Source organism: Momordica charantia (assembly GCF_013281855.1).
Source record: "Momordica charantia cultivar OHB3-1 chromosome 5 unlocalized genomic scaffold, Mcharantia_2.0 BLBB01000005.1, whole genome shotgun sequence".
Classification (NCBI taxonomy): domain Eukaryota; kingdom Viridiplantae; phylum Streptophyta; class Magnoliopsida; order Cucurbitales; family Cucurbitaceae; genus Momordica; species Momordica charantia.
The window spans coordinates 10306160-10333510 of NW_028275163.1; the positions used below are offsets into that span (position 1 = coordinate 10306160).

The 27351-nt window shown below is 37.8% G+C and overlaps 1 protein-coding gene and 1 pseudogene across 2 annotated transcripts; both read right to left on the bottom strand.

Annotated features, from left to right (window-relative positions):
* Window positions 1-26105, bottom strand: LOC111020134 (Gut esterase (DUF1350)). Of its 2 annotated transcripts, none has more exons than XM_088123584.1 (10): window positions 25773-26105; window positions 15267-15336; window positions 12688-12815; window positions 10464-10572; window positions 10278-10341; window positions 10132-10187; window positions 9225-9332; window positions 1577-1726; window positions 694-864; window positions 1-531 (listed from the first exon to the last, which is right to left on the bottom strand). In XM_088123584.1, the coding sequence occupies exons 1-10, from the start codon at window positions 25994-25996 to the stop codon at window positions 298-300; spliced, it is 1314 nt and encodes a 437-aa protein (XP_087979710.1). In that variant the 5' UTR covers window positions 25997-26105; the 3' UTR covers window positions 1-297. The 2 variants fall into 2 exon arrangements, with proteins under 2 accessions (XP_087979710.1, XP_087979711.1); XM_088123585.1 differs by having other exon boundaries at window positions 12691-12815; window positions 25773-26104.
* Window positions 4716-9217, bottom strand: LOC111020135 (cytochrome P450 78A5 pseudogene; annotated as a pseudogene).
* Window positions 26106-27351: the final 1246 nt, after the last annotated feature.

A 27351-nucleotide genomic window follows, 5' to 3' on the forward strand; every position in this document is an offset into this window, starting at 1 on the left:
TTAAGTTTACAAATATAAAGATTGATAAGAAAATCCTTATTAATATACAACATTCCTGATAATATTTCAATAAATTATAAGTATGGAAGTATTTATAATTACAGCAATTACAAGTCTGCTTGAAACAGAACCTTATGCAATGAAGTCCAATCAGTCAATGAACCTACGATTGGACGATGCTGTTGCACGTGTACCGCGCGTTGTGGACAACACTTTGTTCACATAAGACCATAACTGAAGGGTAGGACAGTTCAGAATCATCGCAAACCATAGACAACAAGCAAGTTGCAACTCAATTTATGGCCTCAGAAGTTTCGGACCCATGTTTGAGGCCATCCAAGATGTTACCACTTCCACGAGCAGGTCTAGATCCTTGGATACTTCGGCCCTGAGGATTTTTGAGTCTACACCTAATGTGTTTCCAACCTCTTTCGCCACCATCTCCCATGGCGTCCCTGCGGTTAGATTGGTGAAAAGCTCACTTCCTCGGTTCACGGCATTTGCCACTGCTGGCGGTACGTCGGGGAGGGCCTATAAATGAGTAAAAGAACTCTTCGTAAGAGATAAGAGAACCAAACTAAAATTCAATCCTGCCATGTCTAATCTTCTTGGAAATAATAACAGCAATAATAAGATAAGAGTGCTTCTTCATTGTTTGTAGATGATGAAATGGGGAGGGGATGGGGAGAAGACCTGCTGCAATGGTAACCCATGATCGCCAGGCAATGAGCGAGTTGACATGTCTAGCATTGAACTAATTGCAGACTCTGAGCTGAGCAACTGAGCTAGGATTGGAGTTTCGTCGATTGTATCATCCTTGAACTTTACAAGAAGATTCCGGGAGATGCCGTAGTATGACTTTATCTGATCAAGCATTCCACAAGAACAAGTTAGTTTAAACCTATAACTAAAATCTAAATTTCCCTCCACACTAAAAGAGAAGCACAGATGGCAGAAACAGCAGGTATACCATCATTCAATCTAAAAACCTTCAACCAAGTAATACTTGGTCACAAGAAAAACAAGAATGGCTGGACAAAAACAAAAATAATGGAGTAACATTCATTACCCCAGAACCTTAGAGCCAAAACAAATTTTACAAACAGTGCAAATAGGTAAGAGCGGTAAGATATTTCCTATAAAGTTCTTAATATAATTTCATGCCAGTAGTTAGCTGCCATGTTAGAGAACTTAGTTAACGTCAGCAAGTGGTGATAACTTATTTGAGAAAATTTCATTATTTACTCTTGTACTTAGTTAAGCAAGTTTCATGGGGAAATTTTTCTTTCATCGCATTCAGAACTTGAACAAGTGTTGAAATCAATTCCCTTCCAACACTAAAGTAAAATATTGTGCAAAAATCAATCAATTAGTTGCTCAAAACCCAACTATAGAAATGCCCAAACCCAAACACAAAATTAAAAAACGAAACAAATGCTTGACACATGGTAAAATATCCAAACCCAGCAAAAGAGATACTCAATAAGTTGCATGCCCGTAGAGTTACTGCAACTAAAGCAGAAAATAATAGAACTAATAAATATGCAAAAATAATTCATTGTTATTTTGGACATACAAGGCGTCGAGTTTCTTCTGGCTTTGGAATGAAATCTTCTCTCCCCCTCACCAAGTCCATGTACAAGGGAGGGAGCTGCTCAACTAAAGGAAGGACTTGCTTCATAATTGGAGGGCTAAGATTCTCTAATTGCTTCATTGTCATCTCTGCCTGCAGATGCATATTAACAAACATGAGACTCCAATTCGGATGATATTATGAACTCACAAGTCACATTCCTAACAAGAGACAAGACTCATTCTTTCACAGAGCTTAAAAAGATCCCACATTGAAATGAAGAGATTTAGGGCTTTAAGTAAGGTTTGCAATGCCAGCTGCTGAAATCAGAAACAAGATTCTTTTGTAGAACTGCCACACTTCTACAGGGGGAAAAAGCACGTCAAATAGAAGAAAAAATAAGCAGAAAACTATATAATCCAATGATCTATCATACAGCACCTATTATCCTCCTAAGGCATAGTTTGAATCATCAAGTAGTCTGAAAACATGTAGTAGATAACTGATATACAGGACAAAAGTTGCATTTAAAGAAAAATTAGAAATAAAAATCAACATAAAGAACCAATTAGGATTTCAAGATTTGGAGGACTTATTTTTTATTTTTTATAAGAAACCGAAAAAGGCTATACAAAAAGGAGACAACCCATGGACGAGGAATAGAGAAAACCCCTCCCACAAAAATCATCTACAAAAAGACCTCCAATTGTTAATAATCATGCAAAGACCATGATTACAAAAGGCTTTCTATCTAGTACACCACCAAGAAGCCAAGTACCGAATACTATCCACAAAAGAATACTCTGAACTGTAGTTGTCCTCGAAAGCTCTTTGGTTTCGTTCCTTCCAAGCTGTCCATAACAGCGTCTTCACTGCACAACACCATAAAACCTTGGCTGTACCCTTTAGCCCCATGCCCGCAAAAGCTTCCAGCATCCAATCGTCTACCATCTTAGGGAGGCAAATTGAGAAACCAAACTCCTTAAAGACAAAGAACCAAGCCTTAAAAGTAAAAGGGCAACGAAGAAGCAAATGATTGATTGAATCCTCCCCTCTTTTACAAAGAAAGCAGATAGAAGGACACATAGTCCACCGGGGAAATCTGAAGCCTTTCTGATGTATTAATTCCTCTGTGCAAAGAAGACCAGGTGAAGAACTTTACTCGCTTGTGGACAAGGGCTTTCCACACAAGACTCCACCACTGTCTTTCCTTTCCACCGGAGTCACTGGCTTAGTAAGGGAGAGAAAAGCTGATTTGACAGCAAAAGAACCTTCCCTTTCAAGAGCCCAGACTATCACGTCCTCCCCCTCTCCTAGACGAATTCTGTCCAAAATTTCAGTCAACTCAGTCCAGCTGGTCATCTCCCTATCAAAAATACCTCTCCTGATACCCAAATCCTACCTTTGGTAAACAGACGACCAACAATCAGCAATATTGGTGTTTTTTTTCAAAGAGATGAAGTACAGATCAGGAAATCTAGCAGGTAGAGGGGGACAAGCCCAAGAATCTTTCCAGAAACAAATTTTCCTCCCGTTTCAGCCACAATTTTGTAGAAGTGGTGAAGGTAGCCACCCTTTTGCTGGTGTCTACCGAAGGCCTACCACCTGCTTTGCCTCTAGTGGGTTTGGTGAACCACCCATTTGAGTCCAGACCATAAATAGCAGCAATAACCTTACCCAAAGGGAGTCCTTGTCTTGGATAAATCTCCACAACCATTTCATAAGAAGAGAGGAGTTCCTCCTACCCCTAGGCCACCATACTCCACTGGCAAGGAGGTCTTTTTCCAGCTGATTAAATGACTTCCTGCTTTTTAGGTTCCCCCAAACCAAATGATATCTCTCGATTGTTCTATTGGAGGCTTTCAGCAGGGAGAAATAATAGACAGGAAGACTATTTAGGACAGCTTGCACCAAGGTAAGTCTCCCCCCTTTTGAAAGGGAAAGTCCACGCCATTTCTCTAGCTTGGCCCTCATCCTATCTACCAAAGGCTCCCAGAAAAAGCAAGACTTTTGGTTACCACCTAGAGGAAACCCAAATAAGTGGCAGGAAGACTCTTGGCTCTGCACCCAGTCTATTAGCTCTAGCTGCGTCCTCTATCACACTATCGCTGATATTTATGCCACTTCTCCATGATGGTCCAAGTATATAGAGAATATTAAAATTAAGAAACCCACCCTATTATCTAGCTGGCTTTATATTCCCCTCAGACATTAAATCCCTATGGTATAATTTTACGTGAAGCAAGAGTGGGATGGTCTCTTTTGGCTTACTTATAATGGCATGCGATTGCCATATTGAAAGTGCTCACCATTCCTTCCTGCAAGGCGGCGAAGGGCATGTGCCTTGTTGGCGCTCACCTTAATGCACTTTGGAAACACTGTTCACAGCCATTTCTCACCATTGAAGCCAATAAATCCAAGATCCAATGCTGCTAGATATTGGTACTATCCTAATTCAGGCTTCTCTTTCAAAAATAGCTTTTGGCATGAAGGTGAGATTCTGGGAAGATTAACAGTAAAATGGTTGCTGCATATTAGGTTCCCTAAAACTCTCTATCGTTGCAAACACCGTAGGAGAAAATCTCACCTATCCACCCAGTGTTTCAGCTCATGGATGGACCAACACCTTAGATGTCATGCGACCAGATGGCACGACACACCACCTCTTAGCTATCTCAATTTGACCCATGCATGATGGCACCTAACTATCGTAGATAATCTTCTGTCATTCCCATGCTCAAATTGACTTCTGTCACGATGGAGTACATGACTCCTTTCAAGTCATGATTTTATTCCTAAGAATTTCACTCTATCATATAAGTTTCATCTCTAGAGTTTAAGGTATTCTGACAAATCCACCCTCTTATTAATGGCATCTTCAAAAGAAGGAAGTCATTTGTAAGATTGGAGTAGCTCCCTCAACCAGGCAATCCCATTGCCTTCTCAAGGGTACCCTTCTCCCCGCCCCAAACGGAGACAATCTCAAATCACTCCCCATGAACCAATTTGGGTCGAATTTCTCCGGCTCCGCTCACACTCTCCCGTCGTGGGTAATTGCCAACATGTCCACCATCGTCATCCTGCTAGTCAAGCTGAAGCTCCGACCGATGTGGACGTCATGCACGACCAAGCAAGCCTGTGACAGAACAGGGTCAGGCGAGTGCATTCTTAAACACTCCTTCACAACATACTGTAAATGGAAGATTTGGAATGTTGGAATTGAAAATGGTTCCGGATTTCCGACCACGAAATCGATTTTTTACTGTGTCCATACCTCAAAAGATCATTTCTCAAAGAACAGCTATCATGTCAGAATCTAAGAGCTTGTCAGTTTCTCCCAAATCAAAAAGAACATTGGTTAGATGAAAAGGAACAAAATTGTTTAAGGATACAAACTCCGAAGGGAGTGAAAATAAAAAGGACAAAAAAACTAAAAATTGGTTATAAAGGCCTCCCAATTCATACATGTCATATTAGGAGAAAAGGAAGAGCCACACCAATGAGAAGCCTTGAATTTGGCAAAATTGAAACAATCTAGGGCTGAACTACATGAATCCTCGAATACCCGATGGTTCCTTTCAAACCATAAATCTGGAAACACCCTCAATGAGCTTAACTTCCGCAGCCTTCTTTCTTTGCTCGTGCTGATTGTGCCATTTTTTAAGAGCGGATTTCAATTTGTGAAGCTTAGAAAAAAATAGATAACCTGCCCAACCATAAGAATTATCCTCCCACTTGACTGATTCACTCTTTATCTTTTAATCAAGAATTGAAAATCTAAAAGGGCAAGGATCCCAAATAATATCTCCTGAATCCAGAAAGATGGGAAAGTGATTTAAGGAAATTCTTTCAACCCTATAAACTCGAAAATAAGAAAATAGGTTGTCCCATTCCAAAGAAACAAAAAATCTTACCAACAACAAATGGAAACTGTCATTTCCCATTTTTGATCACGTATAGCTGCCATTAGATAACAGAAATTCCAGAATGTCCACCACTACTATTATATCATAGAATATCTTCATAGCCTTGGACCGCCTAACATCAGAAGAACGGTATGAAACACACCTTGTGCCGTTAAAATCACCTCCCAAACTCCAAAGTTTGTTGGAAAATCTTGCTATATTGCGATGACCGCACCAACTTCCTATCTTTGTAACTCGTAGGACCAAAGATTTTTGAAATACACAAATGCTGCAGATTAGAAAGGGAACAAGAGATGGTGAATGAGAAAACTTCTTGAAGGACTTCCTGAGCCTGTACTCTGCTTACATCCCATAACGTGATTAGGCCTTCAGAATTGCCAACTGACTGAATCTAAAACCAATATCTTGAGTGCTCCACGAAGAACTGATCCTTAATCTTCAGCCTCATCTTGTAACAGGCTAACAGCAAACCACGAACATTCCATGATAAAAAAAATTCATTGGAAATTCTGAATTGGGACTAAAGAAAGCCCAACAGCTTCGAAATAGGGGGATATCAATTTTGGATATGAATTTCTCTTCCAAATTCAGCACTGACTACTCCACTGGGGACCTTGGATGATCATTTATCTAAGTTAAATAGATTGTGTAAACTTTCCTCAAACGAATCATCTGAAAGATCAACAATATTGGAGTCTAGAATATCTCGAGAAGGAGAAAGATCTGGGCTGCTAAGACTGACATTAAAGTCTTCTTCATCATCAGAGAGAATTATACTCCGACTTTTGTTTGAAAGATCATTTGTCGAGAAAGCGAGTCCTGGAAGGAAGAGGGAGGAATAACCACCGATTTGTTTGGCCCATTGGAAAACTTCGATCTAGAAGCTCTATCTTCTCTCTCCTCATTTAGTGGTAGCTCAAATTTCAGAATATCTAAATCTTCCAAATTCAAAAAGCTCAAGCGCCAGCCAATTTTGATTTAAATTTAGAGTACGAGAATGGTAACGGAGGGATTAAATTACTCTGAGATTGCTTAGGAGGTGTAATTTTGAAGGGGGAAGAATTTGTAATCAAAATGCCTTTGGACTCCGAACGAAATTTAAAAGGGGCCCATTAATTGCAGCTTCGTTTTCAACCAACCCTAAATCACGCAAACATAAATCTTCCTGACTTTTCTCGTACTTTAAAAATCTATATTATGTTCTTCTTCTACTCCTTCATGTTTTCTGACTTTTCTCCTCATTCGATGTTCTTTGATGATTTTCCCCATGAATATATTACCTTAGCTAGAAGCTAAGCATTTGTACCTCCTTCTCACTCCTTATAAATCCAACCAACCTAGAAATGGAAAATGATCACTCTAGTTGAAGATTACAAGCAACTCAACCAACCTAGAAATGGAAAATGATCACTCTAGTTGAAGATTACAAGCAACTCGTAGCCTTCACTCATGAGTTTCTCAAGCTCCACCCCATCTCCCCATCGTGGAAATCATAACACCATCCAAAAAACCGCCATCATCACATTATTCAGAGATCAAAATGAAGAACTAGGGCTAGGGAGATTTTCATGTTTTCTGACTTTTCTCCTCATTTGATGTTCCTTGATGATTTTCCCCACGAATATATTCACCTTAACTGGAAGCTCAGCATTTGTACCTCCTTCTCACTCCTCATAAATCCAACCAACCTAGAAACGAAAAATGATCACTCTAGTTGAAGATTACAAGCAACTCCTAACCTTCACTCACGAGTTTCTCAAGCTCCACCCGATCTCCCCCATCGTGGAAATCATAAACACCATCCAAAAACCGCCATCATCACATTATTCAGAGATCAAAATGAAGAACTAGGGCTAGGGAGATTTTCATGTTTTCTGACTTTTCTCCTCATTTGATGTTCCTTGATGATTTTCCCCACGAATATATTCACCTTAACCGAAAGCTAAGCATTTGTACCTCCTTCTCACTCCTTATAAATCCAACCAACCTAGAAATGGAAAATGATCACTCTAGTTGAAGATTACAAGCAACTCGTAGCCTTCACTCATGAGTTTCTCAAGCTCCACCCATCTCCCCATCGTGGAAATCATAACACCATCCAAAAACCGCCATCATCACATTATTTAGAGATCAAAATGAAGAACTAGGGCTAGGGAGATTTTCATGTTTTCTGACTTTTCTCCTCATTTGATGTTCCTTGATGATTTTCCCCACGAATATATTCACCTTAACTGGAAGCTAAGCATTTGTACCTCCTTCTCACTCCTTATAAATCCAACCACCCTAGAAACGGAGAATGATCACTCTAGTTGAAGATTACAAGCAACTCATAACCTTCACTCACGAGTTTCTCAAGCGACACCCGATCTCCCCCATCGTGGAAATCATAAACACCATCCAAAAACCGCCATCATCACATTATTCAGAGATCAAAATGAAGAATCTCCCTAACCCTAACTTCACCCTTCACGATCATGGAGTTTTCAACATCCCCATCACTCTCCACCAACCTCCTAGCGGAAACCCTCAAATGCGACAATTCTCTCAAGGCTAAACATGTAAGTCGCCGATATCCGCCACAGGTTTCGTTAGTACTTGCCATAGGGAGCGAACCCCGCCCTGTGGAATAGAAGCTCGTAAGTTGACTGCTTCACAGACCAATCTGCAAACGTCACGCTACTCAAAATCTCCTTCGTTCGGATTGCTAGAGATCACGAAGCGCGTAAGGCCCACAATGAACTCCATCAATGGCTGCTCAAATCAATCAGCAAGATTCACGAAGGCTCTGTAAGGGGACGAGAGAGAGAATACATGGAGCAACCCGATGAGGGAAGGCAGGCGGGGCTAGCGATGGTAGAGGCAGCGGTTTTAAACTTGGAAATTGCTCAGGAAAGGTTGCCCGGGTGAAGCCATAAGGCGAAGACAGCAAAGAGGGGGCTAGAACTAGAGCTTTGAAGGTGGGAATGGCGGATTGGGGAAAATGGAGCAGGAAGATGGAGGGACGGGGTTTTAATCTCTATCATGATTGCTCTATTATATAATCTCTTGATCTAGTAAAAAATTCTTCTCTTACAAAGGTTCAAAACATTTACTAGTTGCATTCGTAAATGTTTGAGGTATGCATTTTCTTAAGACTTGTTTGGGAACCATTTTCAAAATAGTCTTCAGCTTTCTAAAACAAAAAATTAAGAGAGAAAATGATTAAATTTATGCTTTTCAAAAGCCGTCATTTCTCTGATTCTATTTTAACGTGTTCTCACTATTCACTCATTCCGTCAGAACAAATTAAGTTATTTGAAAAAAGAATGTTTTTTATGTGCACATTAACATTAAAAGTAAGACATCCGATCATTGTCCAGCATTGAAAATAAGATTCAAAATGTGTGTCGAAAACAGTTTTCCAAAGTGATTTGGGTCTAGAGCCTAGAGAGATGAAAAGAGAAATTTTTTTCACAACTTAACAGTCTCATCTCGGCTTACACCATGCAAATGAAAGGCATATTCGCTAAAAATATTTGGAAGGAGAAAACTTCTAAAAAGGCAAGATTTTCATTTGAATAGTTTATTATGGTAAAATCAACACTCTAGGTAAAGTTCAAGAGCAATAGTATATATTTATGAAATTTCACGGTAACAAACATCTCAAAACTATCAACTCTCGGCAGAAAGCTTTGAAGAAACAATGCACATTAATCACAAGGATACTAAAAGATAAAATATCTTACCCCTAGACGAAAAGTTGGCGATGATGCAATTTGTGATAAGAGAGGCCCCATGCTCTGGGCCATTGGAACAAGAACTGGGGAGAATAAAGGAATAGCGGAGCTTGCTTCCTGTGAATTGAAGAGAACTTTTTGTCAAGTCTCTAAAATGTAAAGAGTAGAGTTTTTTAAGAGGGAAAAGAAAAAGGAAAGAGAAAAAAATTTGGAGAAAGAGAGTTTCTTGGAGGGAAGAGAAAAAAGAAAATAAATAATGCGGGGAGCGAGAGGAAAGCAACTTCCATATTGTGCTTATAATGTTACTATCTATAATATTTTATACATTATACCCGATGGTCAAAAACAAGATTTAATAAAATGATCATAATAATATTAATGATAATGTTACATATTAATAGCATAAAAATTAATAATAATTAAAAATATAAATATTAGCAGGTTACTAATTTATACATCCATTCAATCACCAAACCAGAACAAACAATTTAGATTTATTAATGATACAATTATTCATTCTATAACTAAATCAACCAAAATAGTTGTTCATTTTACTGTTAAATGTGCCAACTGAACAATTATTCACTGTTTCTCTTTTCCAACACTTCATTTTCTTTTTAAGGTTTAATAAGGATAGCTTAACTTTCAACTATAATTTACAATTAATAAAGTCAATTTCTGACAACGCATTGCCCCGTCCTAGATGCTTAAACACTACGATTCAATGATACTGAGTATCTTCTGTTTTTTTCGTTTTCAACAAGAACAAAATTCCCAAACAAAGAACAAGTATAAAGGCTTTAAAGAGAGACAATTCTTTAAAGTGATAAATATTTTAACCTACAAATCAATATTGTACTTTCTTTACCCACCCGTATAACTCCAAATTCGTGCTCAAAACTTATAACAGAAATACCTTATTATTGAATGCCATTAGTACATTTCCACTTCTTTCAACAGCATATCTTGATCCTGATGAACAGATAAGTTAGCAATCTAACCCATTTGATATGCTGCAAACCAAATCAGTTCCTGACATGACATAAAGAGATGTTATGATACCAATCAAAAGGTGGATGACAGATCCCAGAGAATGCCCAATACCAAAAATGGGAAGATCTCGTACCTGTACGATTAACTAATTAACTTCTTCCTCGAAGACTTCAGGAAAATTTTGGAAAAGAGCATAAGATTACTTTATTTTTCGTCACAAATGAGAGAGAGAAGAAAGAGGGAAAAAAAACTCACTGATTCGAGAAACCCCCGATGACACCTATCAAATTTAAACTGCACTTCATCTGCAATTGAGAAATAGTCAAATCCGCTGGCGTAGGGTGTTGCAATTATGAAAATACCCCTGATTCATAATGGTGTTTCATCAAACTTCTCTTCGTTTTACACTAATAAGTTATCTACAAAAATCTTAAAAACATGGATTTGGAGTCCATTATACAATTCAATATAGTAAAGCAAAATCTCACTATCCCAATTTTAACACCTAATAGGAAACTTGATGACCATTTCAAAAACAAGTTTAACAGATTAAAAAACCATGAAAAGAAGTATGATATAAAAATCTGGTGCAACTTAAAGAAATAAAACACTTAGAAAAACAGAAACATGTTCCATCACAATCCAAGTGTAATAAAGATATATTACCGAAGAATTGTGATGTAGTATTCTGTTGTTATGATAAGACCTTCCTTTTAAGTTCTAGCTTTTAAAGCTTATTTGTTTAGTTAGTTGTTAGTTACTTCACAGTAACTAGTTTTACTGTGTAGTTAGTTGGCAACCAGCCTCTATAAATAGAGGCTGACCTCTTTAAGAAAGGCTATGTAAAATTCTCTTCAAGAGATCATTGTGCTTGTGTGCATTAAGTTGAAATGTTGTCAGCCGATGAGGTAGGTTTCTTGGATGTTCCGCCTTGTTCCCAATCGGTTATTCGGGAGTACTGTTTCTTGAACCGATTGCCAACTTGTTCCTCAATTGTTGTGGCAGTGGATATGGCCTCATTCAAATAGCCAATTGGTTGGAGGGCAACCTGTTCTTTAATATCCGAGCGTAATCCTCCAATGAATCTTGCCACAAGATGTTGTTGGCCTTCCAACAAATTTGTTCGAGCCAAACCGAGCATAGCTCAAGTGGTTAAGGCACCTATCTCTGACCAAAAGGTCATGGGTTCGAACCCCCACCCTCACATGTTGTATCAAAAAAAAAAAACAAATTTGTTCGAGCTCCCAAACGGTGAAACTCTTCAGAATAGTCAGCAATAGATCTTGATCCCTGTCTACAAACTGATTATATAAAACTTGTTCAAAATTGATAGGGAAGAAACGTTCCCGCATGAGTTTCTTCATGCGCTCCCAACTTCTAATGGGCTGTTTACCATAGCGATGCCTATTAATTTCCAATTGATCCCACCACGCCGAAGCTCCACCTTTTAGTTTTAATGCTACTAACCTCACTTTCTTGTGTATGGGGTTTAATGCTACTAACCTCACTTTCTTGTGTTTGGGTGTCCCCATGTAACCAAAAAAATTTTCCACATTCTTTACCCAATCTAGAAGGCCTTCGATATCCATTTTACCATTAAAACTAGGTAGATAAATTTTCATTTTGTAGTCATTATTGTCTTGGTTCCTATTTGGGTTAGGATACCTACCAAACCTTTCACCTTCAAAGGCAAGTAGTTCTTCCTCCTCCTCGCTGGACGAATCGATATTGAGCTCATTCCGCCGCCGAAACAAAGGATTCTAGTTCACTTCTTGATTAAAATGCCGCGGTTCTTAGAGGTTCCTTGGACCCCAAACGGATTGTTTGTGGCCTTCTTGGCGGATCTGCTTGACGTTCTTGCTGAAAGAAATTCCTTCGATCCTCCCGCCGTACTTCTTGATCCAATCTTTATTGCTGCCCTATGGCACGTCGGATCGGGGATTGTTCCACACTTAAAGCTTCAAGCTTCTCATGATCTCCAAAATGTGTTTAATCTCTCCGACATCCTGCTGGATGGCTTTCACCTCTCCTTCAACCGACAGCAAGCGTTCGGTTGACGATCGTGGCGAGAGAATGGAGGGTTGCTCCATTTCTTTGTTGACAAGGGAAGAGTCACCGGTGATCGACTTCTTTCCCGCCATTGATTGCCCAGAATTTTGGGTGCTCTGATACCAACTTAATGCACACAAGCACAGTGATTTCTTGAAGAGAATTTTACATAGCCTTTCTTAAAGAGGTCAGCCTCTATTTTTAGAGGCTGGTTGCCAACTAACTACACGGTAGAACTAGTTACTGTGAAGTAACTAACAACTAACTAAACAAATAAGCTTTAAAAGCTAGAACTTAAAGGAAGGTCTTATCATAACAACAGAATACTACGTCAAATTGTTTCTTATCAAAAAAAATATATATATATATATATTACCGAAGAAGAAGAAAAAAAGAAAATAAAAAAGTGTATTGGTGAAGAGAGTAGAACAACTTCTCTGAAAGGCGCTCCAAAAACAAGCGATATGCAAGCTGAGGTGCAGCTCCAACAAATATACCCCCAACAAAATGTACAACAGACTTCGGTTCAGAGTTTTTTGGTTTGAGAACCCATGCTCCCTGAGATTATACAGTGCAGATTAACTTCTTAAGAGTTTGGGAGAAAGGAAAGGAAAAAAAGTGAACAGCTCTATTTCGTAAGATGCTATTAGCTGATATAAAAGAAATGCTGAAAATATGTCATGGCCACAGATTCTTCACTGTGAACCTGATAGAGGCTGCTCTATTATTTAGGTACAAGAGGGAAAATTACAGGTCAAGGGAGTATTTGAGAGCTCCCTATTCTCTCCCACAATTCCTTACATGGAAATACAAGCTAGCAAAAAGATAATCCCCCCTCAAGAGCAACACACATATATATATAACAGCCTTACGCTCTCTGTAACAAACTCTCATACCTCTATAACAAACTCTCTCATTACTCAAAACGTCTTCTAACTAATTAGGGCCCACAGAAATATTCTCTCTTCCCTAATTACCCTTCCTCCTAACGTATTTCTTTATGATCGGAGGTATATCAGAACCTTGATGCAAACTTCAAATTCTGTCATAACAACCATACAATTTTTGCAAATATAGCAGTACAACCAACAAAGGTGAATTCATATAGTGAGAAATTGTTTTGAAAAAATGTCTGGTTGTCCTTCTATGTGAATTACCTACTTGTGTAGTAGGGATCAACTTGTAGATCTATGTGAGTTTCCTTAAAGAGTTAAGATATCAAGTCATGCACTCTATTCTATTTATCTTTTGGCTACTGTTATATTTGGAGAACTTTACCTTATTTGTTCAGTTTTTTGGTTTTCTTTTCATTCAAGGTTGTATCCTTGAACATTTTTCTATCTTGTCATCTATCAATGAAACGTTTATTTTTTGTTTAAAAAGAATTGCAAAAAAATTGCTTTGGTACAGCAAGAGGAAGAATGAAACCAAATAATATCCCAAATTTGATTCACGCTCTTCTCCTTTCTCGAAAGATTTTCTCTATTGCACTGCACTCTAACCAAATATTCCAAGGCACACAAGAAAGACTTTTTGACAAAAATACCTTGCAATTTTTAGACCTCTGACCAATCAGGCCCTGAAGTTCACCAAGTCTCCAGTGCATCTAGGGAATAACCAACCTAAAATAAAAAAGATCAAGGAATCTTGACCATAACACTTTAAAGAAAAATATACCAGCTTGGAAAGAGGGCCATAGTTGGGAATCTCTTGTGGATTCTGTTTATGGTGTTGATACTACCAAGGACTAGAGACCATAGAAAGATTCTACAATCTTTGCTTTTACTCCAAAGAAAAGGAAGCCTATAGAGATTTAACCAATAAACACCCAACCTTCTCCAAGGTTCCAAACCAATCTAACCAACAAAGGATTGAAAATCCTACTGTTTATTACACAGAAGAGACATTCCAGTTTATTGTATCTCTTTTTGATTGGCCTTCAAAAATTGATAGCCCGGCCACCACCAATCCCCCCACCCCCACCAGTTTGGGTGTCCCAAAGCTCACAAGTCCAACTGCCTAGCGGAAAAACTTAGCCTTTGAAAACATTCTCTAGAAAGCATCTGCCCAACAAATCCTCAAGCAAAAAGGGTTATTACCATCACCAGTTCTCAGAGAAATATGGTTGCAAAAGAGATCTTTTAAGCTTTAGAATGCTAAACTAAGGACTTCTGAGCTGGTAAATCTCTTCCCTATTACCTAGCTTGTTAGCTCGAATCACATTTTGTTGGGACCTCCGTAGCATTACCAAATCGGAGAGGACTCTGTTGCTATCCTTGATTTTGACTAAACTAAGGTCTAAGATTTCAGTTGCTACGATGAGACAACCAAAATAACATATCTTGCCTGGTTGGATAGATCCAGATAATGTGAAATGATGAGTTGGTTATTAGTTTTATAATTAATAGTTCAGATTATTCGTGGTCTGATGCTTTTTATTTTTAATCCTAACCTTAAAAAAATTGACGAGTTGCACACTAAACATAGCAGTTATATCGAATGATTAGTTTCATTTTTATTTAACTTTATAAAATTGCTCATTTTCTATTTAAACGAAAAGGATTGTTTCATCCTTTATTGGACTATCATTGAATAAAATGTAAACACAAGTCTTGTAGTTTATGCATGTGCCCTTCTTCATCAGGGTCTTTTCAAAGAAAGTTACGGACCATTTTTTTAATTGTTGCACGAATGGAAGATAGGTAATAGGGAAGGATAACAGGGCAACCCCATATGGCGCAGAATCTTTTGCTTCATCCATAGTAATATTGATGCCCATCGTGGCAGATTGACTCAGGTTTATTTTAAGGCCAGAGGCGGCTACAAATGCCTTGACGATCATGAGTAATTGGCCACTACAGATTCCATTTCACAATTGTATATTGAAGCTACTAAAAATATTGTAAATATACATTAGTAATAGATGATATAATACATGTATGGAAAGAAATTGAATGCTGGTGAAACATGAAAACCAATAGAAACAAAGATATGCTGATTGTAGATCACCTCAACTTCTGTCCAATCTTTTAGACCGCCCCAGGCCTCTTGTGATTGCCTCACTGTCTCAGTTAGTAATCTGGAAACACAAGGAAAATTTAGCTTAGCTATGGTAAGCAAGAACACAAACTTTGAAAGTAAGGATACCATTTACTTCATACAAGCAACCATTCAACTAGTAATGGATGATAAGATGTAAAATAGAATTCATATTTTCTAATTCTACATTTCTAGTATGCATTTGGTAGTCTATGTTAGTTACAACAAAACTGAAAAAAGAGTAACTATACAAGGACTCAGACTTGAGAGCCAACAAAGGCAAGTAACATCCTCCTAAAGAAGATCTCTAGACTTCTGTGTCAGCAAAGGTTTTTTTTGTTGCTCTACAACCAAAGACCCCAAAAGATGATTGCACCAGCATTGAACCACAACGAAGCTTTTGGGCTAAAATCGTACAACTAGCAAAACCTGAAAGACATTTTGTTTAACCGACGAATGAGAAACAGAACCAACATCAGAATCATCAAAGAATTGGTATCATAAGCTGGTTGACACAGGGAATGAAACAAAAAGGTGGCTTGCATTTTCATGCGCCTTCTTGCAGAGAACACACCTAAGGAGCATAAAGCAAAAGTTGGGCACCTTTTCTACATATCATCAGCGGTTCTAAGGCCATCAAGCATGAGGGATCATAAGAACGCCTTGCATTTATTTGAGATTTTATCCATAGTAACTAACAGAAGAACAGGGGGAGGCTTCAATGATTTAACAGAGAGTAATTCACTTCTCTCAAAGCCCCATATTTGTTCATCTAATACAGAGCATAAACTCTTACAATTCAAAATGGCCAGAAGGGACTTCCACTCCTAGCTCCCTATCTCGAAACCGTCTTCTAAACAACAACATCCAAGCTTTTGACTTCTAATCCCATACTTCATAGGAGTGACCATATTTCTGTGTAGAAATAGAATAAATTCTAGGAACTCAATCCTTGAAGCTGCCACCCTATACCAATCGTTTAATCAAAAGAAAGAACTGGACCCATCTCCAGTCCAAATAAAGGTTGAATCTAAGGAAGATGTGTCTCTATTTCAGAATACTAAACCATGGGTTCGAGAGCTGCAAATCTCCAGTCCAAGATACAAACCCCCAAAAGAGTGAAAAAGAAAGAAAAAGATAAAAATACAATGTACCTCAATGGGAGATATAAACACATCCCAATTTGAACAAATACAAGTAGAAGAATAATGCTCAAATAAATCCAAAAGTGAACACCATCGAGAGGTTTTGAACTTAGCTAGAAGTTGTATCTCTCAAACCATCAAACGAATATTTGCTTTTGCCTCCAAAAGTCCTCTGGTTCCTTTCAAACCATAATTCTAATAATATGGCTTTAATAGCATTAACCCATAATAAATGAGGCTAGAGCGTTCTTTTGATGAAACGGAGATAAGGTCAGCACTAGAAGATCTTGGCAAAAATAAAGCTCCGGGTCCAGATGGATTTACATCTGAATTTTTTGTACGGTTTTGACAGCTTTTAAAAGCTGATTTTATTCGGCTGTTTAAGGAATTTCATGATAACGACATTATTAATGCCTGCCTAAAGGAGAATTTCATTTGCCTTATTCCAAAAAAGACAAAGGTGGACAGAATCCGAGATTATAGACCAATTAGCCTATGTTCTTCTATTTATAAGTTACTGGCTAAAGTCTTAACAGAACGTCTTAAAAAGGTTATGCACTCCACAATATCGATCAATCAAAGTGCATTCATTGAAGGAAGGAATATCCTTGACCCAATTTTAATTGCCAATGAACCAGTGGAAGACTATAAGGCTCGAAAACGCAGTGGATGGTTGTTAAAGTTAGACCTAGAAAAGGAATTTGATAAAGTTGATTGGGACTTTCTGGATGATGTTCTTAAACAAAAACAGTTTGGGAAGAAATGGCGTAGAAGGATCGATGGTTGTGTGCGGGGAACTAAATTCTCCATCTTTATCAATGGAAGGCCAAGGGGTCGAATTTCAGCCACTAGGGGATTGAGGCAAGGTGATCCCCTTTCACCTTTTCTCTTTCTGTTAGTAGGGGACGTCTTCAGCAGTATTTTGGACAGCATTCATTCAGGAGGTTTCAATGAAGGGTTCGTGGTTGGCAAGGACAAAGTCCATATCTCCCATTTGCAATTCGCAGATGATATTCTCATTTTCTGCAAAGATAATGACAAAATGTTGGACAACCTTATTCAGGCCATTAAAACTTTTGAAAGAATGTCAGGTTTCTCTGTCAATTGGGGAAAGTCGGCGATTTGTGGTATTAATTTGCAAACTGAAAAAGTTAGAAAAAGGGCAGAATTTTTTAATTGTCTGACTGCCTCTCTTCCACTTCTATATTTAGGAATTCCTTTGGGTGGCAACCCGAGATCAGCAGCATTTTGGAGCCCTATTGTGGAGAAAATTGAAAAGAAATTGGACAGATGGAATCGGTATCAACTATCGAGAGGAGGTCGTTTAATGCTTTGTAAGTCTGTCCTTTCTAATTTGCCTCTCTATTATATGTCCTTATATCAAATGCCAGCGGGAGTTTGTAAACAAATTGAGAAGAAAATGAGGTCTTTTTTGTGGAAGAGTGGCGCTTCAGGGGCTCTAAATCATCTGGTAAACTGGAATGTGGTATCTAAACTTTTGGAGGATGGCGGTTTGGTATTGGAGGTCTTTCCAAGCAAAACAGTGCCCTGTTAGCTAAATGGGGTTGGAGATTCGGCTGTGAACCGCATGCCTTATGGCGAAAGGTGATAGAAAGTTTGTATGGTTCCTCTGAGTTAGGTTGGTCTTCCGGTTATATGTTAAATGGCTGCCTTAGAAGACCTTGGATCAACATCTATCGCCAATGGAGCCATTGGAATCAGTTTGCGGTTTTTAAGCTTGGGTTAGGAGATAGCATCCTGTTTTGGACTCATAAATGGATTGAAAATCAGCCCTTAAAGGATAGATTCTCAAAGATCTATCAAATCTCCACCAATACTTTCGGATCAGTAGTTGAGTTTTGGGATGTACAGAAACCCTATCTTGGAGAATTTCTACAAGACGAGCTCTAAAAGATGATGAAATAGATGAGTTCAGTGCACTTTTATATCTTATGCATTCTCATTCTCCTTCCAATGAATTGGATAGGAGGCTTTGGTCACTTGAACCTTCGGGTATGTTTTCTGTTGCATCAATCAGTAAACTATGTAGTGCTTCTTCAATGCCAAAGGCCTTATTTAAAGCTATCTGAAAATCCAAAAGTCCTAAAAAGGTCAGCTTTCTCATTTGGATATTAATTTATGGAAAAGTTAATACTAATGAAGTTTTGCAAAAGAAGCTTCCCAACTTCAGTCTGCTGCCATCCATTTGTGCATTATGTCAGTCCAATGAGGAGAATACGGTGCATTTGTTCTTCTTCTGCTCCTATGCTAGATATTGTTGGAATTCTTTGTTTGAGGAATTCAACATGGTTTGGGCTTTTGGCAACAATGTGTCTGACAACTTGTTTTTAACCCAAAAGCCTCTTTATTATGGATCAATGCAGTCAAGGCAGTGGTGTACGAAGTTTGGTACAAAAGAAATCTTAGAACCTTTGAAGGAAAGAAGCAGTCCCCTGCGGTTCGTCTTGACATCGCTAGATTTAAAGCTTCTCAATGGAGATCTCTATCTCCTTTATTTAAATCTTATTCCCCTAGTCTGATTTGCATGAATTGGAATGTTTTTATGGCAGTTTTTTAAGTTTTAGTTTATTTTTGTTTCATTTCAATTTTCACTCTTTCGAGAGTTCGTATCCTTGAACATTTTGTTCCTTTTCATTATCTTAATGAGAAGTTCGTATCTTGTTCAAAAAAAAAATGGGGCTTGGAAGGAAACGGTCGACTGAAGAGTAGTTGAGATAAATTTCTTTTAACATCTATGCAAAAACCCAATGAGGGTTCAATTGTTGAAATAAGAAACTCCAACAGACCATTGCAAATGAACATTGGAAGAAAAGAGAACTTGACTTTCACGACTAGCGCCACATAAAACACATATTGAAGGTTGAAGAGCCGTATTGGGTGGAAAGTTTCTTCTAATGGACTTCAGCCATATTCACTTTTCCATAGAGAAGGATCCAAGCCAACACACAAACTTTCTTTGGGCTCTTCGATTTCCGAAGAGCTGAATAAATATCCTTTGGCAAAGAAGAAGATGAACTTGAAGGCTTGGATAACGAATTTACTGAGAAAACACCAGAGGGATCAATACTCCAACACCTTTGATCTTCTTCAGCCTTAATAGACACCAAAATAATTACAGACAAGACTGCAGTAAATTCTTCCGCTTCAACATCCTTCAAATTTCTTATAGGCTCAATTTTCCATGAAAAAGTAGTTTCATCCCAATTGTCATGAACAGAACAATGGATGAAGAATACACCTTAAATAAGTATGAAATCTCTCTTTTAAAGAAGACTCACCAATCCAGGTATGATGCCAAAAAGATATGTGGTTGACATTACCAATGTTTTTTTTTTTTTGAACAAGATACGAACTTTTCATTGATAAATGAAAATGAACAATATTGTTCAAAGACACAAACTCCCATAGGAGTGAATATAAAGGAAATAAATAAGAGTATGCATTAAAAGAAATTAAAACCATAAACTTAAAGAAGCCTTCTTAAAGAGGAATTATAAAAGCCTCTCAGTTCATACAAAGCATACTAGGAGAACAAGAAGAGAAAAGATCGACACGAACACACCATTGGGAGGCTTTGAACTTGGCGATTGAGAAACACTCAATTGGAGAACGATTCTTGCCTTCAAATATTCTTTGATTCCTCTCAAACCACAATTCGGAAAGAAGATCTTTTATTCCAAAAGCCCAAAGCAGATTGGTTTTAGAGCTTGCTCGCAACCCACTAAAAGCCGAAAAATGATTTGAGGCACCTCCAGATCCCACACCCATGAAACTTCAAACATAGATAGGAATTTTTTCCAACGAACCACCGCATAGCTACATGAGAAGAAGACATGTCTTTCGGTTTCCCCACTTGCTTTGCACATTAAACAACACGTGGCTGCATCAAAGAATTGGGCATTTTCTTTTGTAATGTCTTTGAAGTGTTAACTTTGCCCTTAGAAGAATCCAAACCAGGAAATTAACTATCTTTGGACAAAAAGAGTTCCATAGAATAGGTAGCACTTCCTTAGGAAAATTAGAAACTGAATGCCCGAATTTGCTCAACGATCGAACTGAAAATAAACCCGAAGCTTCTAAACTCCATACCCGATGATCTTCTGAATCAGTGATGGAGGTTGAAGAAAGCAAGGATAAAAGATTTATCAATTCAATGACTTCATCATCCTTCAATGATCACCTAGTTGGCAGCCTCCAAGAAGAACCAGTTATCCCAAGCATCCGCAACCACAATGGACGGATTAGAAGAGATCCTAAAGATAGTTAGAAATCTATCTTTAAGCGAAAAATCTCTCATCCATCGATGATGCCAAAACAGACACCTTTTGCCATTCCAGATTTTTAAATGGGAAAATGATTCCACTTGCTTCCATAGCTTGGATATATTCCTCCAAGAGCTTCTACCTGAAACTATCAACTTAGTCAACGTGCACCAATCACCACAATCAGAACCATGAATACTAGCCACCACCAGCCTCCACAAACTTAGGATTCAACACTAAACTGCCACCCCCACTTGGCAAGCAAAGCTTGGTTTCTTTTAGCAAAATTCCCTACACCGAGGCCACCTTCCTCTCGATCTAAAGAAGTTATGTCCCACCTCACTAAGTGATTTACTGATCCTTTCAAAGAATCTCCCCAAAGAAAGGATCGAGCACTTTTCTCCATTATTTTCTAATTTCAAATCAAGAGAAATATTCCACGACCATTTAAACAAGAGAGATTGGTTCTTCTCATTCTTTGTATTCTCCCCCTTTCTTCCTAAGCTTTAAAAAAGCTAGCATCCCAATGAAAATCCATTTTTTCTTAGTTTATCGCTCTGGAGAGGATTAATATCTTACACTTTTATCTGTAGAACATTAACCTCCACTTTCATCCTCCACCCAATTGATATATTCTATGAAAATGTGCTTCTGGAAACTTAAACCACCTAAAGTTGGTTTTTTTATGACAAACTAAGCTTTCATTGAGAAAAGAATGAAAGAGAACAAAATAACAAGCCAGGGGATACAAGAAATCCAGCCCAAAAAAACTACCTAATCTGGTCCCCTTTGCTTCCAATATGTTATTTAGTTTCTAAAAAATTCCGAGAAAGTTTTTTTGATTTCTTTGTTCCAAACCCAACCAAGTGCTCTTCTACTATGTCAAATCTTGTTTCCATTTTTTATTAGCTACCATACCTTGGATTGCACTGCTATTAATGCAATCTTGCACAAGGTTTTAAGATGAATGTAATCTGTCTTTATTAATAAGGAGCAGAAACCTATTTATAGAGGTTTCTGAAATAACAAACTAACATTAACTTGAAGTTACTGTGCAGTAAAAGGAAAAATACAAATGATCATAACCTGCGGCCACGTTTACAACCTTATAACTCAAATAAAGACATCTATGACTACATCAATTTCCCCTACCCAAAAAAAACAACTCGTCCTCGAGTTATTGAGCCAAGGAAAAGTCATCTGGAGCATGATAGGAATAGATGTCTGCCACGTTAAAGATCGGACTGATGTTGTAATCTGCAGGAAGTTGGATTTTGTATTCGGATGGGTTCATCCGATAATGAGCTAGGTTAGGGAGAGTTGCACCGGGGAAGAAATCTATGTTGTGTTGAATATCACGGGGGGGGGGGGGGGGGGGGGGGGGGGGGGGGCCCCATGGGAGCATCCACAATGCTTTTGAAATCAAGTAATAGGTCTTGTACTTGTGGATGTATATGAGTAGGAGTATCCTCGGTCCCAAAACTCTTGATAACCAAGCCAAGAATAGGTAGCTCTCTATGTAAAAGAAGTTGTTTAGCCAATGAGAGGGTGAATAGTGCTCCCTTTTCTGTTTTCGTGTTGCTGTCTTTGGCACAACTAGACTTAGGGGGATTAAGAGGAAGTAACACAACCTTTTTTCCCATCCACAGAAATTCATAGGTGTTATCCCTTCCTTTATGTATAGCTTGAATGTCATATTGCCACGGCCGTCCCAACAATATATGACAAACGTCCATATCGAGGACATCGCAAACTATTTGATCCTTATAGCTTGTCCCAATGGATAAAGGGACGGTACAAGTATGAGTGACTTGAGCCTCTCCCCCCTTTTTAATCCAAGTGACTTTGTAAGGGGCAGGGTGAGGAATCAAAGAGAGATTTAATGCATTCACAAGTTTGCTAGCCACGATGTTCTCAGTGCTACCACTGTCAATGATGATATTGCAAATTTTTCCATTGATGGTACACCTTATTTTGAATGGAGCATGACGTTGATACGCGGGTTTGGTTTTTGGGGTCAATAAAATCCGTTGTAAAACACAGGTTAGGGGTTCTCCTTCATCGGGGGCAATATATTCAATTTCCTCTTCGTGATCTTCGCCATCACTGTAATCCGGTTGGTCTTCTTCATCCACAAAGGCAATTGCTTTTCGTTGAGGACATTCATTGGAAAGATGGCCCACTTGTCCACAACGAAAGCATTTACCTAATGTTGGACGATTGTAGGCAGTAGCAAGTTTTTTGCCAACTGCTTTATCGTGGACTGAAGCGCCTTGGGAAAGATCTTTGTCAACCTGTTTTCCTTTAGCAGTAGGAGTGTTAGTAGGTAAATAAGTCTTATCTAGAGGAAAAGTACCTTTCTTTGAAGTGCCTCCCTGTTCCCAAGTGTTTCGACGTGAGTATTGCTTCTTGTACCGATTATTCATTTGTTCCTCAAGAGTTGTGGTCGTAGAAATAGCTTCATTAAGATAGCCAATAGGTTGTAAGGCAATTTGTTCCTTGATATCCGATCGTAACCCGCCAATATATCGAGCCACGAGGTAGTGTTGATTTTCCCCAAGATTTGTCCTAGCGCCAAGCCGATGGAATTCTTCTGTATAATCAGCAATTGAGCGAGTACCTTGGCGACAATTTTGGTATTGGTTGTATAAGATTTGTTCGAAGTTGACTGGTAGAAACCGCTCCCTCATTAACTTCTTCATTCTTTCCCAACTACGAATTGGACGCTTTCCATATCTTTGGCAGTTTACCTCAAGCAACCATGCGGAGGCACCACCCTTAAGTTTCAATGCCACCAAACTCACCTTTTTATGCTCAGATGTGTTCATGTATTCGAAAAAATTTTCCGCATTTTTAACCCACTCCAAGAACCCTTCTATATCCATCTTACCACTGAAGCTAGGAAGGTCTATCTTCATCTTGAAGTCACTTGTGTCCTGCTGTCCATGTGGACGAAACTGCACACCACGCCTATTGTGTTCAATTTCCAGTAGATTTTCTTCTTCATCACTTGAGGAATCAATGAAGGCCTCTCGTCGCCGCTGAAATAAAGGGTTGAAATTGACTTCTTGATGATATTGCCTCTGTTCTTGGTGGATTCTTGGTCCCAGGTCTATTTCTTGAACCCTTCTTGGAGGAGCGGCTAAATTTTCTTGTGCGTGGATACCTCTTTGATCATCCCCGCGTGGTTCTTGCTGATTTCTTGTAGTGATTTGTTGAGGAATTCTTGTTGGACTTTGGTTTACGCTCAACGTTTCCAACTGTTGGTGTATCATTCCTAAGATCTCTTTGATCTCACCCACATCATTTTTTAAGCTTTTGATGTCCCCTTTGACCAACTGCAAGCGTGTGGTCAATGCCCGTGGTGAGAGAACGGATGATTGCTCCGTTTCTTTGGTGGTCATGGAAGAGACGTCTCCCATTACTGATTTCTTTCCTACCATCGAGTGCCCAGAATCTCGGGTGCTCTGATACCAACTAATGCAATCTTGCACAAGGTTTTAAGATGAATGTAATCTGTCTTTATTAATAAGGAGCAGAAACCTATTTATAGAGGTTTCTGAAATAACAAACTAACAGTAACTTCAAGTTACTGTGCAGTAAAAGGAAAAATACAAATGATCATAACCTACAGCCACGTTTACAACCTTATAACTCAAACAAAGACATCTATGACTACATCAGCTATGATATTAAGATGATAGAACTTGGTACTATTTACGAGCAAGGGGTGCAAACGATGAAGGAGAGAATCCTTCTCTCTCCTAACTATCAGATCCTATTGAATCAAAAGCATGTCCATTCTAAGATGCTAACTCTTATATATTTCCTCTAGCTATGACATTACTTACTCACCCTACATCCCACTCAATTACAAGTTTGGCCCACAAAAGCTAATTAGCATTTTTCCATCAATCTAAATCCCCCCAACTACCACCTACATGTTTCTTTTAGTACACTTCAAAGGCCTATCAGTTTGCTGTTATACTTTCTTGGACTAGAGGCCAATCAAATCAAATAGCTATTTGTGCACTTGTCTCAAGCTAGGAATATTAGTGCCCCATTGCGTCAAGCTAACATATATGATAGTAAACACATTTCCACCTGAATAGCTTGAGACCCCAACATTCTCTTCATCGTGGATATTTTCTTGCAAATCTTACTATATTTGGGCCCTTCAAAGTTGCACTAATACTAGACTAGATTTGAACTTTCGTTTAAATTTGGAGAGTTGTTCAAACAAAAAAATAATAATAATAACTTGGCTTTTGTAATGAATGTTTTGCTTCCTTTTGAAAAGAAAAGGCGTGTACATTTATTCATGCACTAGCACAATCCGTTGGCAAGCCGTGAAGCAAATATAAAGATAGCTCAAAGGCTTTTCTCATCTTGACATAACATCTCACTAAGTGGAGAAAATTCCCTTATCCGTTACACGGTTTCTAATTAGGCCAGCTATCCAAATGATCAAAAAATTCTAAGCAGATATACTCGCTGAGCGTGTCTTTGCCTATCAACCATCCAGCTGTTCGCTTCACTACTTGTAAAGCTCAAATAAATAGTTGATCTTATGACCAAATCGCTTCCCACTCAACACTTCCCAAGTCCAAGGATCTAAGTTCACAGTCCCACCAATCTTGTGTGCTTTCGTATCTGCATTTGGCAGCCTAAGTTAGCTACTCCATAGTATTATTTAATGCAAAAGAGTCGCATCTCTCGCTATACCGAGCTTTTCTCAAATCTCTCAAAGTCTAGGTTCTCTCTTTTTGCACCTTTAGACATTTCCAAGAAAGAACCGAATGGAGCGGGAGCAACCGTATCAATACACGCACTTTGCAGATGAGTTAAATCATGGCAGATAAAGGGAAGTACGAGAAAACGTTGAAATAGCAAAAGTTAACTCAATAAAACTATAAAAAAAAAAAAAAAAAAAAAAAACTTGCAACATATTCAACAGGCCGATCATAAAACTGGAAACAGCAACAAAATGCCAAAAGAAAAAGAAAAATCAAGCCGGGATCCAGAAGATGGGAAAGAAAGATGGAAACCTCTCGATATCGGAGTAGAGTTGCAAAGCAGTAGAAGTAGAACGAGGAGGTTGCTGTTGGTTGGCAGAATCTTCATAACTGCACTTGATTCGGCTGCTCCGAATGAATTGATGGCGGGGTTGACATCCAAACAGAGTTATGGGGCGCTTGAAGTTGGGATATCTTTGTGATTGATCGAGTATGGAATGCGGATGCCGATGCGGAGGCTTCAGCAAACTGGCCATCGCTTATCTTCCACGATTCAGCTTCGTTTTGACTTGATTTCAGTTTTATTGTCCAGTTCCGATGTTGATCTTGATCTCATCTGATGCATTGTCGCTTACTTACTTTGCATCACATTCTAAAATATTTTCATGATTATCTAAAATACAGTAATATTTTTACGCACGTTATTGCCAAAATCGGTCAAACAATTTTAAGGGCCTCTGGTTCCTTGCTTTGTATTTTATTAAACTGAATTTATTAAACTTGGATTGGTTGAGTATTAATTCTTCTTAAAAAAGTATAATTTATAAACTAATTATTTAATTAAAATAATTTAAGTTACATTTAAATTATTTGACTTTATTGTAAATAATTCAATTTTCTTATGAAATTAGGAAATATTATTTTAAGGATATATAAAATATTTTTAATATATTTGTCCATCCAATTTTTTTTCCAATGATTAATTTTTAAAATAAATATTTAATTATCTATGAAAATACTTCTGAAGTATTTATCAAAGTTTAAATAAGAGTATACAAATTTATTACACATAATTTATCGTAGATAAAATGTTATCAACAATTTATTTAATTTTTCACTATTTACTATCTTAAGTAAATTTGATTACTTAATTATTCTAGAAAAAAATTGATCGCTTAATTATCATCAACATTACTATTAAATTGCACTTATTTTTATTTGAAACATACACTTTATTACAAAGTGAAAATTCTGTAAATAATAATGGTTTAAAAACTATTAACTTCATAAGTTAAAAAATATATATAAAATTAAAATAAAAACTTATAACGTCTTTTACCAATGTGATAGTGATAACAAAAGTAAATAAAAATGGTAGAAATAAAATGAAAAACTATATAAATGAAAAAAAAAAAAAAAGAGAAACATATACCAAGAAAAAAAATTCTTGAATCATTTGGAAAAAAAAAAACTAAAGAAAAAATTATGATACATGAATTAATTGTTTATCACATGTAATTTTAATTAAATTAATTAATTTCTTTATTTATTTAATATATTTAATTAAAAAAATTAATGCATTTTAGAAGAGATAATAGAGACAAAATATATATTGTAGCAACTTGGGGAGTGGAATAGTATTTACTATAACAAATTTAGGATGGAATAGCATTTACTGTAGCAAACCCGGGTTTATAAAACTGTGAAATAAATATGGACAAACCCTACTCCCTATTTTGAAAACGAGGAACCAAACACCCCCTTAACTTTTAAATTTTAATGTCGAAGGTTTTTTTTTTCTTAACCTCGAAGTTATAAGAACTCTAGAACTTTTCTGTTATATGTCCTTCAATTTATTGTTGTTAACTAATAATGACGCTAGAATTCGGGA